The following is a 12882-nucleotide window of genomic DNA, read 5'->3' on the forward strand; positions in this document are numbered from 1 at the left end:
GCAAAAACAATAATTCCATTGAAAATACTAATTAAAATTTTAATATAAAAAATAAAATTATATAACTACGAAAATTTGGATTAAATAATTCAAAATAATATCTTTTTTTTAAAAAATCAGAAGTTTTTCATAATTGATCGGCTAGCGTAATATTTTTTACAAAACGATGGTTTCATCAACTTTATCGACAGACATCATGCGCAGAACGATTGAAAATTGAACAGAAGCGGTTTCTTTGGTACATGACACGTGACCGTGAATTAACCCCATTGTCCTCGACTGGGCTTTTAATTTAGTCAATAAAATTAAAACTAAAATCCAAAATTTAGGAACAAAATTTAACTCATTTTTAGACGAAGACAAAGTGATAGCACGTCATTTGAATCTTTCAGAACATTTTCCTGAAAAAAAGAATTCGAAAAAGGGAAAAATTATATTTCGAATTAGCAGAAGATGAAGTTATACAAAACCACGTAAGGGAATTTAGTTGTTATTTTTTTAACACTGTAATTGATACTGTTATTGTACAAATAGAAGATATTTTAAAAATATTTCAAATTAATGACTGAAATAATAACTTTAGAAAAACATGAATTAGAAAAATGTTCCAAAGACTTTGTAACGTTTTATAATAACATTATAGATGAAACCTAATCCAAATAATCGTTTTGCAACAAGATTTGATTTTAAATGAAAGGAATGTAAATAACGCTCAACACATATTGCAGTACTTATTAATTAGTAATTATAATGATTTATTTCTAAATGTATTAACTGTGTTAAAACTTTTTCTTTACATTGCCAGTTAGTATAATTAAGTGCTGAGAGTTCTTTCAACAAATTAAAATTAAGAAAGAATTGTCTTCGATGAAGTATGTGTGCATAACGCTTAAATGAATTTGCTTCACTAAACGTCAAAAAAAAAAAAAAAAAATGCAATTTTTCTGAAGTAATTAATAGCAAAAATAAATTACGTATTAAATAAACATGCAATAGTAAGATGTGTTTGTATTTTTTTTTTTTTTCACTTTGCAAAAAAATTTAGGTACCAAATGGTTTCTTGCACCCGGGGCCCTTCATAGAGAAAGAAGGTCGACTCTGTTCGTCTCGGCTATATATTTATCATTTTTGGATAAGTGTCGTTGTGTTTAATAAAAAACGCCGTGTTTTGTTACTGAAGAACTGTTCTCTTCATCGACCAACAAATCGGACGAGAACCCCGGAAGTTCCGTAACAATATAATGCTCTAATATCTGACTGACTGGAAAAGTCAGAATTTCGTTAGCGGTTATCATATGTGTAAATGTTCTGAATCTGTTTGTAGATAGTTTCTACGGAAAGCGATATTTTGTTGTTGTTGTTATCGTTAAATAAATAACCTGAGGCATACAGAAAAAAGAAGCTCAAAAAATGTATTTTTCATTTTTTTTTTCCGAAAAAAAAAAAAAGCTTGAAAAGAAAGTGGAAAATGATATAATCATTATTTTATTGCATATCAAATTTTAAAAGAAAAAAAAATTGCATTTGCCAAAAAATTTAACTATCCCAAATAATATACCAAAATTTCTTTTGGCATATTATTTAATAAATTATTGAGTAAAATTACAAAATTTCAATTAATTTTATTTCATTAAAAATCTAATTTAAATTTTGAAGCATCCATTCTCAGCTTCAATTATTGAAGAAGTTACTGCGTCTGCCGACTTAACTACAAATAGTCAATGTCTTCAATGTTTTGAATGATTTTTGTTTCACACAATTTATAGATTGCTTACCTATAAGCATTAACATGTTAATATGTTTCTAAAATTGTATATCTGATCATTGATAGAAAATACCACATAAGAGTGGTTAAATTACGAATTTCCCAGAGGGCCCCACTGAAAGCTGCTATAATTGTATAGGCACGTATGTCATATACTCGAAGATAAAAAAAATTATTCAGAGAAACAATGGCAAATCGAATGGCACAAAAATTAAATTACAGATGTCTATAGCCGAATCTTATAATCTTATCTTAATTGTGTTAAATAGAAATGTAGATAAACACTTAATTATTTCTTAGCTCCTTTTACATTTACAATACATTTTAAAGCTAATGAGCGGTATTATAAGTAGTGTAAAGTCTCGATCCAAAAACAGGTAGCGATATGATCAAATTTTTTTATTTACAGCTTTATTACATAAAAACAACTCTTTCTAATCTAGGTTAAATGAATGATGCTATTTACAACACGAAAATTACACAAGAATAGTTCCTCGAACCATTTCGAAGGAAACAACTTTACAAGAACAGCTAACAGGCTGTTGGCGTCTTAGGCTACTCCGGGGGTAGCTCTCGGAATCCACCGAATTTTCTTCGGGTGGAATTCTACGCAGAAGTCCGATTCACACGAAGCTTCTCCTCCTTGGTTCACACGAAGCTCCTCTCCGTCTTCCTCCGAAAAATCTCACCTTTTATTTTCCTCTCAGACACCCTGTTACCCAATCACCGTTCAGAACAACCTGAATCGTCTCTGGTCGCCCGTGGGAAAATGTCCATTGATGATTCACCCTCCACCATGGGAAAAATGCAGGACATCTGGAGTGTTTGACACTGTCGCCTTTCGAAGACACGATTTATTTGCCTGGGGAACGCACGTGTGGTTCCTTATCTGGATTAGCACTAATTGGCCAGATGACCGTACTTAAAAGGAGGGTCTTCCATTTGGCAATCTGGAGGCACTTAACACTGTGGGAGTTTCGTTGATGAAGAATGGCCCGGAATGTACATTATCGAGTGTGGGAAAAAGGAATGTCACAGTGGTCACCCAGGAAGAAGCTGAATCATTACAGTAGTAATTCAGTATCTCAGAAAACGAAGTATTTATATAATTAGTAACAGATAATGAGTAAACACTTTTTTTTTACGAGCCTCACCCTAAAATTTTTTTTTGCGGATCAGGGATCATTAATAATCAAGCAATACCCTTGTTAAAAAAAATTATTTATTGGGTAAAAATTAAAATTTGTTACTAAAAAAAATCCATTGCTTTCAAATGGGAAAAAGTTTTATCCGTATCTAAAGCAATTGAAAAGAAATGAAGATCCCAAATCGGGTTATGCTTAGTAATCCCAAAAGAAAATGCGTTGGATATTGAATTTTAAAGTGTCGTTCAGTATATAAACCCATAATTTCGTTCAAAGAACTTAGTTTTAATTTCCTTCTCTGTGTAAACCATCTTTAGAGATTTCGAACTTTTAATATGGTAGCAAGTAGTGATCAAAACGATGAAATAACCTTTAGATCATATTTAGATAAAAATTTCTCAATGTCTCGAAGCTCTGAGCAGCATACCATTGTTTACAGTTGCGTAGTGCCAAACAATCTTGGAATTTTCAGAAAAATTTCGTGACCCATTTTTGGTCGAGCTAGAAGTTATTTCAAAAACTGCCCAAAAAATGGCGGAGCTTAGGTTTCTATTACTTTAAGGAGAACTCATTTTTTTCGATCAGTCTGTGAAAGTATACATTTCATTGAATATTCGAGATATTAAACTCCAACTTGTGTTCACCTCGCGGAAAATTGAGTGAGAAAGAATATGTGTTGGTGAAGTAATAGAAGAAAATTTCGTCCGAAATCAATCATCGAGAAATCATTACAATGCGAAATTAGATGCGTATCGGTTCGTTCATGTTAAGTACTGTCATTCTGACCTGGATCCATCGTCAACATGAGGAAAACACACTTTCTTTTACGGCGATAAATACCATTACCTCTCATTTTACCTCTATCCTATTGTCAGCAAAGGATTGAACCTATTGCCTTAAAGTAATTCCTTTAAGGCAATACCTCATTTAGCCAACACCTATTGCCTTAAAGTAATTCCTTTAAGGCAATACCTCATTTAGCCAACACCTATTGCCTTAAAGTAATTCCTTTAAGGCAATACCTCATTTAGCCAACACCTATTGCCTTAAAGTAAAAATTTATTTTTAATTGTAGAACTTAAATTTGCAAATGTGTGCTTTTATTTTTCTAATACTACGAATTCATTCAATCTCTTTAAAGCATTTCAATAGCTCTAATAATTTGTAGCCCTAGTGTTGCTTCAAACGGGGCGTTAATATAACCAAACCAAACCTAAATAATTTGTGGATTCCTTCAATAACGATTAAATGTTTTCAGAAGGGACAAAAAATTTATCTGTTATTCAAGAATTTTATGCTTATGTAATTCTTGCTGAATATACTTTCAATAGAAATCTATGAAATGAATTAATGAAATTATATAATTAACATCAATAAATGAATTAAATACTCTATTTAAACCTAATGAACGTTACCTAAAAAACTTTATATTCTACAGAGATACTTTTACTATAAATTTTTGCTTTAAGAGATTAAAAAATACCGTCTTCCGTAAACAATCGAAAAAATAATTATAAAAAGATGTTCGTAAAACTCAAAATAAGCTGATATTTCAATTTAGTTCGCATTTTTATTATCAGTGAAAAAGGAATGTTATATTTTTAGTTTATCGCCTTTTCAGAATTCCCAACAAATTTTCCCAGGTGATTAATATAAACCGAATCTCCATCTCAAAAGGAGTGAAGTGCATGAAGAGAGATTTCACTATTCCCGAATCGATAGTGACGCCATCTATTGTCACAAAGTAGTACTGCCGTCTTACCTTCCAACGGACACACCTAGATGGCGTTCCAAACTTTCTTCGTTCGCTAACAAATCGAATATGTGAAATTATTCATTGCAACAAAGTATGTGTAAAGAAAATCCGCACCGAACAAGTAATTCAATTATATTATTGGTAAGGGCCAAACTTAATTTTATTCTATTATTATTACGAATTTCTATTCTTTTGTGATAGTACTACACAATAACAGAAAAGGAAAAAAAAAAAGCTTTAGTCTTTTCATTTACATAATAATAAAGCAGGAATGCATTTTTAATTCCAGGTTCTTGGAAAAATATGAAAATCAATAGGATGGTTACAATTTCATTAAAGAATAAAAAATTCCAACGTTCATTTTTTTTAACAACGGATTCTTCACAATGTTGTAAGAGTAGAAAATGTTAAAACTCACTTGGCCTCAATAAACGATTCATGCTAAAACTGCATTCTCCCACAGTAAATTTCTAATTATATATCTAGGAATTTTTTTTACTCATATTTTGGTAGTATTTCTTTTATACTGGGTCTCTGTCCCTTGATTGTAACTGAAGCTTATATTATCAATTCTGTTATTTTTTACTTGTATTTCCTCCTTTTATTTTAGTATATCAGTAAGTACTTATATATGTTATGAATGTCATTTCCGTTATCATTGTTTAGTTTATAGCATTACCATTATTTTTTTTTTTAAATAAAAAGATAAAATTTGTGAATGTAAATTTTTGAAACGGATATTTCTATGGGGATGTTATGTGAAGTACTTTGTAACAAATACATCAATTTTGGTCAATTTCAAAATTAGGATTACAATATTTTATAATTATTCCAAATTTGAACACCAGAATAAAATTAAACATGAGGCTATTGTGTTACTATTGGAGCAAATCCATGCTCCTTTTTTAAATTGAGATGAATCATATTTTTTTTGTTTGCATTATTTCATTTCACCATATATTCATTCTATTAATCTATTATATATTCCCTCTAACATAATCTTAATAATTACATTATTCTACTTCTAGTCTGCAACTTCTAGTTTCCCCACATTATTGATGGACTACAATATAACAATAAAACCAAGCATAAAATTTGAGTACATGGTTTCTTGGAAGGGAAGTCTTTGGCTACAAAAGAATGAACTTCTAAAGATCATTTGTCAGATTTCTGGAAAATGATCCTGGATGAAGTTACTGAGTTACATTTGATGTTCATACATGCAACAAACAGGTTGAGTAACAACATTCAGCATTACCAGGTCATTGTGGAATGTCTCGAGAATTTGAATATCATTAATCCTTAGATAAGCTGATGGGAGCTTCCCTTGTGTTGATGCCTTTATAAAATCTGCAGAATATAAAATTCAGAACTTTGGATTTTGTGTTTGAGTTTAGGGATTTGAGCTCAAAAAACTCAAATACGGTATGGCTTCAATGTTTGCACAAAATTTGACCACATTTGAAAGCCTTTTGCTTGTACTCTTCTTTGGATTCATATACCACTTTGATTCTATGTGTTTTCAGGCAATTATGCAAGATTTGATTCCCAGGTTGAAACATGCGTATAAAAAAGAGTACTCATTAATGTTAAAGTCAAACAAGTTTCATAACTGAATACATATTTGCTTACAAATACAATTAGCTACATAAAGCTAAATATAAGTAAAAGTAAAATATAACACTAAAAGAAAAATGAAAAGGCATCAGAGTATATAATGAGAAAGAACAGATATGTTTGGATAAAGACAAACAATAGAAACTTTCCTTGCTTGAAATCCAAAATCCAGCACCCTCCCTTCACAAGGAAATCAAATTAATCCATTGCCAAAAAAGAAATGGCTGCTACCTTAATTGTATTTCTTATTACTACATTTCAGGGCAATTATTTCAAAGATTAACCCTTTCACTACTGATCCGACCATGCAAATTCTATATTAGTGGGCCAGTCACTGTTTGAAAAGAGAACAGGATGTAAAACAAGTTATCACAAATTATGTCCTCATTTTACATCTTGCACCCTTTATTTGAAGAAGAATCCAGCAAACTGTTACAGAATGTCCACAGCCAGCTGAGACAGGTTAACAGTGAAAAGGTTAAAGCAATAAATGTGAGTAAAATTTTAGAAAACATGGCATTGTCTATATTCCTGTTGCCAGATTCATATCAACCATTAAGGATGGCCGTTAGTCACTAAGTCTTAAATGTAGCCTAATAATATATCTGTCGATAAAATATTCATAGAAATATTTTTATTTTAACTTTAAAAGCAGAAAAAACACTTTAGTAAGTGATTGAACAGCATAATAAAAATAACTTAAAATTTCATTACTATAGAAGCAATGTTACAAATCATCACATAGATATAACTGAAAGGCTATTTTTTTAAAAAAAAAACTTTTAAGGTGCATAATATGTTCTGAAGTTATTCCAGAAAACAAAAATTTAAGATAATTTTTAAAAATTCTTATGAAAAATTCTTTCTTAACAAACATTTCTTAGCCAAGAAGCAACCACTTGCCAGATTTTCAGTCCAAGTGATTCTACGTTTTAATGTTAATTCATTGGCTATCGAAGTGAATAGAATAACATTATGAGTTACAGCAGTACAATAAAAAAGCAATTTGTAAAAAACAACTTTAATGAATAATGATCAGACTTTAGCACTTCCTGTAACTTAAGCAATACAAAAGAAAACTTCACATTTCACAGACTCTAGCAATCAATAACTAAATAATAATATATGAAAATGAATTGAAATAACACTGAATGAAGGTTCTCTTCTTTTTTTTTCACCTTATTTTCAGCTTTTCTTTCTTTTTTCTTACACAAAACACTGAAATAAGTTAAGGTTGAGGAATTGAGTTTCAAAGAAATTAAACATAGAAAAATAATTACACAGCTTGATTTCCATATATACAGACATTCCAATCAATTTACAAACAATAAAAAAATTTCCTCCTCCAATAGCAATGCTGTAGGTTTAATGAAATGTTTACAATACAGCCTCAGCTGTAACAAGATGGAAATCCGGAAATCGATGGTACTGAAACTAAGTGCAAGCTATAAATTCATCATCTGTTATCAGTCTGTTGCACTGTCACAGGAGTAACTTGAACACCATCAGGTGGTTTCCCTCTACGGGCATTTGCAATGTCAACTTGGTTTTTATGTATGCTGAGTATAAGGCCTCTGAGTTCATTTCGTTTTTTTGCGATTTTTGATTCAGAAAACCAATTTGTTAAATCAGGCATTGGATTTCCAAAATAGGGTAGTGGATTCTGAAATGAATGAAACAATCAGCATTTTAATTTTGAAGAACAATTTCAATAAAGTTATTTCATTTTACAAAGTAAAGAAATTCACTCTTCATAACCATACAGAAAAATTTAAATAAATATTTGACAAATTCAGAAATTTTCACATTAAACATTAAAAAAAATAAATAATAATAATAAAAAAAAAATAGAATAGACATACATATACATATCAGATACCAATACAAAAACTTGGAAATAGATAAGTCCAAGAATCTGGTCTCAGGACTACATAAAACAATAGGGACGGAGGGAGAAGGGGGGGGGGGCTAAAAGTTTCCTAGATAAATAATTCTGTATTAGATATTAATTAATGCTCCATTTTCTTCATGGCAAAATTTGTCTCATGGAATCGGGGTTGTAATATTGTTTTCCCACATAAAGGCAACATTTGATAAAAATTTAATATAAATGTATTTAGGATGTTAATAAGAAAGTATTTACACATTTTATAAATGTTTATTTATTTATTATTTCACTTATTGTGGCAATTTAGCATATTTGATTTCCCCAATGTATATGAAACATCTATCAATAATATTCTCAAAAGCATTTTTTTAATAATATATGGCTTTAAGATTATTAATGATGCTAATATAATCAATTTATATAAATGTGAAATCAATAAAATACCTTGCTTTTTCACACATACCTCAAAAAAACTTTCCACAAATTGTAACAAATAAGTTCCACAATCACTAAAATTTGTTTGCTGGGGACATTTCATGACAAATCCTTGCATCGTATTCCTATCAAATACTTTCTTTGTGCCTTTTTTCATTTTCCACTCCATTTCTAAATATCTATAAGAAAATTATCTCTATTATACTGTAACTTTAATTTATAATTCAATATTCATCCTTTGATTACATAATTGTTTTCGAATAATAAAATGGCACCTGACTACCATGTATCTAAAACTAATAAAATGAATAAGTTTCTACAATGATATTATGACAGCCAATTGACTACCATGTATCTAAAACTAATAAAATAAATACGTTTCTACAATGATACTAAGACAGCCCTTTTATTTCATTTTCTAAACAATCAAATATATTAAATAACTTAAAACGTAACTATGCAACATGACATTTATAATTGTATTTCAAATTACAGCATAATGAGATATACTATTGAAATCATCTATTGGATTATATACATTTTTACTTTTTAATTTCTTTTATCAATGTGATGAAACTTTTTAAAGATTATTTTTCGTCAATTGAATTAAACTTCAACAGTTTGATATTTCATTTGATCATTTTATTCATAAGTTATTCTATTTATTGATATAACACTAACTAGAGAAAACACACCATTCATAAAAAAGTAGCATTATAAAAATAATTTTGGGTTCATTCCTTTTAAAATTAAATACAACATTCCTTATTATGTCTATCATAAAGGTTCAATTATAAAGATCAATACAGCAGATTTTGATAAATGATTTGGAAGCTGATTTGCTTATTTTTAAGCTATATACCAATGATATTGAAAAACCTACTCAACATGTTTTAAGTAACTAAACATGACTTTACTAAAATTTTAGAACAGATAGATGAAGATATGTTTAAAATTTAGTATGGAAAAATTTTAACACTTACTCTCGTAATGTTGCAGGTATTCTCCATCGATTTGGTCCACTTAAAGAATCAAAAATGCAAATGCACGGCCTGAAACACAGAGAGAGAAAATAAAATTATGTTGGCTAAACTAAAAAAATCTTATTAGATAAATGAATTTTGAATGCCATGCAAAAATTTCACTTCAAAATGCACACTCTTTTGATGCATCAGAATAATGAAATGCAGATAAGTATGCATATTCTTAATAAATTGTTGGAATTGATATTCTAAATAAATATTTGAAATGTAAAAAAATTAAATAAATGTTTGCAAATAAATATTTTTAATAGCACAATGAATTTTATGAAAATAAATAAAGTTTATTAACAGAGAGGGCAAAGGATGACATTACAGTATTTACTGCCAAACAATAAAAGTAAAAATAATTCCGCTAATTCTTGATTGGGAAGCTTTTATAATACAATTTTCTAGGTATAATTATTAATCTTCTTGAGTGAGTCTATACAGAATGATTACTGCTAGAATTTAGAGAAATAAAATGACCTGCACTTTTGAAAACTATGCGCAATTATAGCCAGTGGCGGCTTCAGAAACTTTCTAAAACAGGAGGCAAGACATTTCCGTTGGGAAGGGGGCAAGCAACATTTCTCCAGTTTATCATCAAAATAGCACTCCATAATTAATAAGAATTTATCCAAATATTTATTCTGGTGTTTATTTTGAATTTCTCTTAAATACTTTCTTTAAAAATTTATTTTTCTGGTAAAAATTGTACTAAACAACATGAGGAAATACGTATACGATGCAAAAAAAAAAAAAATAAATAAATAAAAAATAAATAAAATGAAATAAAATCAGGTAAATCTCCTTAACATGCCAATTATTCAAAATGGTTTTCCCATAAATTTAATGTGATAAAAACTAGCGTTGTTTTCTTCCCTTCTGTTAGGAAAGAAAGAAAAATTCAACTTTCAGCAAAAATTTAATCAGTGTAAACAAACTGAAAGGTGCCCAGTCTTGAATAATATTCTAAATTTCCTTAACAGTTCCACTGGCAAGTTATCAAAACAGTTGACGTAAGTAACAACCCATTGAAATTTACATTCAACGTATTGTTTCTTCACAAATCAAGCAAACACATGTGGTAAAATGCAACATCTGAATTGCTTTTCCGCATGTCAGTAATTCTTTCAAATTCAGCATTAATTATTGGTTGATTGAACGAAAACTTAATCAGATGTTCGACATTCTGCCAACAAAATATCCTCAGCATCCACTATACTGATTTCTTAACCAAGTAACTAAAAATAATCGGCAAAATGCAACAGTAGATTCATTTGTATATCATCTGATTCATTCTGACTTAATCATTGTTATCCAAGTTGTCAAATTGAGAAAAAGTCATACTTAATTTAACTTGGATATGGGATTTAAATTATCAATCTTTGACATGCATCTCAATCAGAAACAAAGTTTTTTATCCACAAAACTTTAAATTTATTGCTGAAGGGGGGGGCAAGTAGCAAAAACTGGAAATCATTGCCCCATCCTTGTCTCCCTAGTGTGACTGCCTCTGATTATAACAAACAAAATAAATGATTATAGAAGGGCAGGAAAAAATCAGTATACATTTCTTTTCTTTGTTTTCCATCAGGGTGAGTAGTACTGTCAGGTGTTTCAGGGGATGGTTCATCCGAATCTGGAGGCTCCTCGACTAAATATGTTGAGTTGACACTGCTAGTTGAATTTTCATCTTGATTTAAGCTATCACCTGCAGAAAGAATTACAGATTAATACACGATTTTAAAAATATCAAGGAAAAAATACAAGTTTATTTACTGACAAAATTAAATAGAATATTAGCAACAAAAAGATAAGAGAATCATGCAATGGTATAGAAATTGTAATAATTAATTTAAAACAGAATCTGACAGTGAAATTACAATATTTATATCAAAAAAAGCAAAGGGATTTGCAAAGTTTTCAAATTAGGAAAACTCATGAGAAATTTTCATAAAATGATAAAAATATCAGAAAAAAATGCCCTAATGAATTTCAGGGTTAAATGGTGATTCTAAACTGTTTAAAAAAGTATCATGCAATATTAATTGTCCAATGTTTAGCTAACTGGATTATGCTACATTGCTTGCTGTTGATATTCAAGAATACAAGGGAAGATATTTTATAAATTTAATGCCAAATATATTTCTGTATGTATTGCAAATCCTAATAAGCTCAAGATATAATATACTTTTGATGCATTCATTGTAGAAACTAAATACTCAAGAAGCTCAAACAGTTCTCTAAGATGCTTATTTTCTACATACAAATGACACATACATAAATTATTTCAAATGTTAAAAAACATTTATTTTTAATGTATACCTTCGCCATTATTGCTCAATTCCCTGATGATTACTTTACTTCCACTACTACTCTCTTGCTCAACGGTAGAAGATACATTATCAGATGATTTATTGCTTCTGACTTCTGATCTAGTGGCAGATTCAGAAACTTCTGGTACTTTACCCGGATAACAGATGATGGCCAAAAACCAATGGACATTTTGATTCACAGGTATAATAATGAAGTCCTTCGAAAAAATGTCCACGTGTCTCGTCCAAGTTTTAACTTGATTGTGACGTCTAGCTTGTACACTACAAGAGAAGAAAAACTTCTAATTCGCTACCATTGTTACAATAACAGAAGTAAAACAATTACACTTGCTACGCAGTAATGCATTGTAAAAAAAAAATTGTGAAAAGATTTAATATTTCAATAACTGAAGTTTTTACATCTTAAAGGTAAAAGATTTTCATTTCATCTCTACCAGTACTAAAGAAGAATGTGTGTGTTGGTATGAAACAACCAACACAACACGCATATTTCAGTAAACCTAGAGTTAGCAAATTTGATACATATATTACTTGAATGGTGGGATAAGCATTTCTGAGAAATTTCTTTCTTTTTTTAAAAATTTTTTTAAAAATAAATTAAGAAAAATTATAACATCTAAAAATATTACTACATAATGATTTTACAACATCATTCGAGTAAAAAACACCCTTTCTATGGTACCAATTTAATTGATACAATAGGTACTGTTTTTTATTGTTTATTTGAATTTTTGTCAAAACTCATTGTCGCTACAAATATTTTATTTTGGATATTCATGAATGGCTATTAATGAGGTTATTGAGCATTTTTCATTGTCGACTAAGGCATTTTTTAAAAATAAAATTTCTAAATTTTGTTGCACTTACAATTAATTTTAAACTTCATTAAAAAAACACCAGTGATAATTTTTTTTT

The 12882-nt window shown here is 29.4% G+C and overlaps 1 protein-coding gene across 4 annotated transcripts in view; it reads right to left on the minus strand.

The window, feature by feature from the left end:
- Positions 1-7017: 7017 nt before the first annotated feature.
- LOC129976630 (uncharacterized) overlaps positions 7018-12882 on the minus strand; it is a 44898-nt gene continuing 39033 nt past the window's right edge. For 2 of the 4 annotated variants that reach the window (XM_056090294.1, XM_056090293.1), the window contains exons 17-21: positions 11957-12228; positions 11201-11342; positions 9590-9658; positions 8635-8785; positions 7019-7946 (exon numbers count right to left, since the gene is read on the minus strand). In XM_056090294.1, coding sequence (XP_055946269.1) covers positions 7740-7946; positions 8635-8785; positions 9590-9658; positions 11201-11342; positions 11957-12228 — 841 coding nt within the window. In that variant the 3' untranslated portion in view covers positions 7019-7739. Of the gene's footprint in view, positions 7947-8634; positions 8786-9589; positions 9659-11200; positions 11343-11956; positions 12229-12882 lie in introns of all 4 variants that reach the window. The other 2 variants (XM_056090295.1, XM_056090297.1) reach the window with 2 other exon arrangements.

Source organism: Argiope bruennichi, chromosome 7 (genome assembly GCF_947563725.1).
Source record: "Argiope bruennichi chromosome 7, qqArgBrue1.1, whole genome shotgun sequence".
Taxonomy (NCBI): domain Eukaryota; kingdom Metazoa; phylum Arthropoda; class Arachnida; order Araneae; family Araneidae; genus Argiope; species Argiope bruennichi.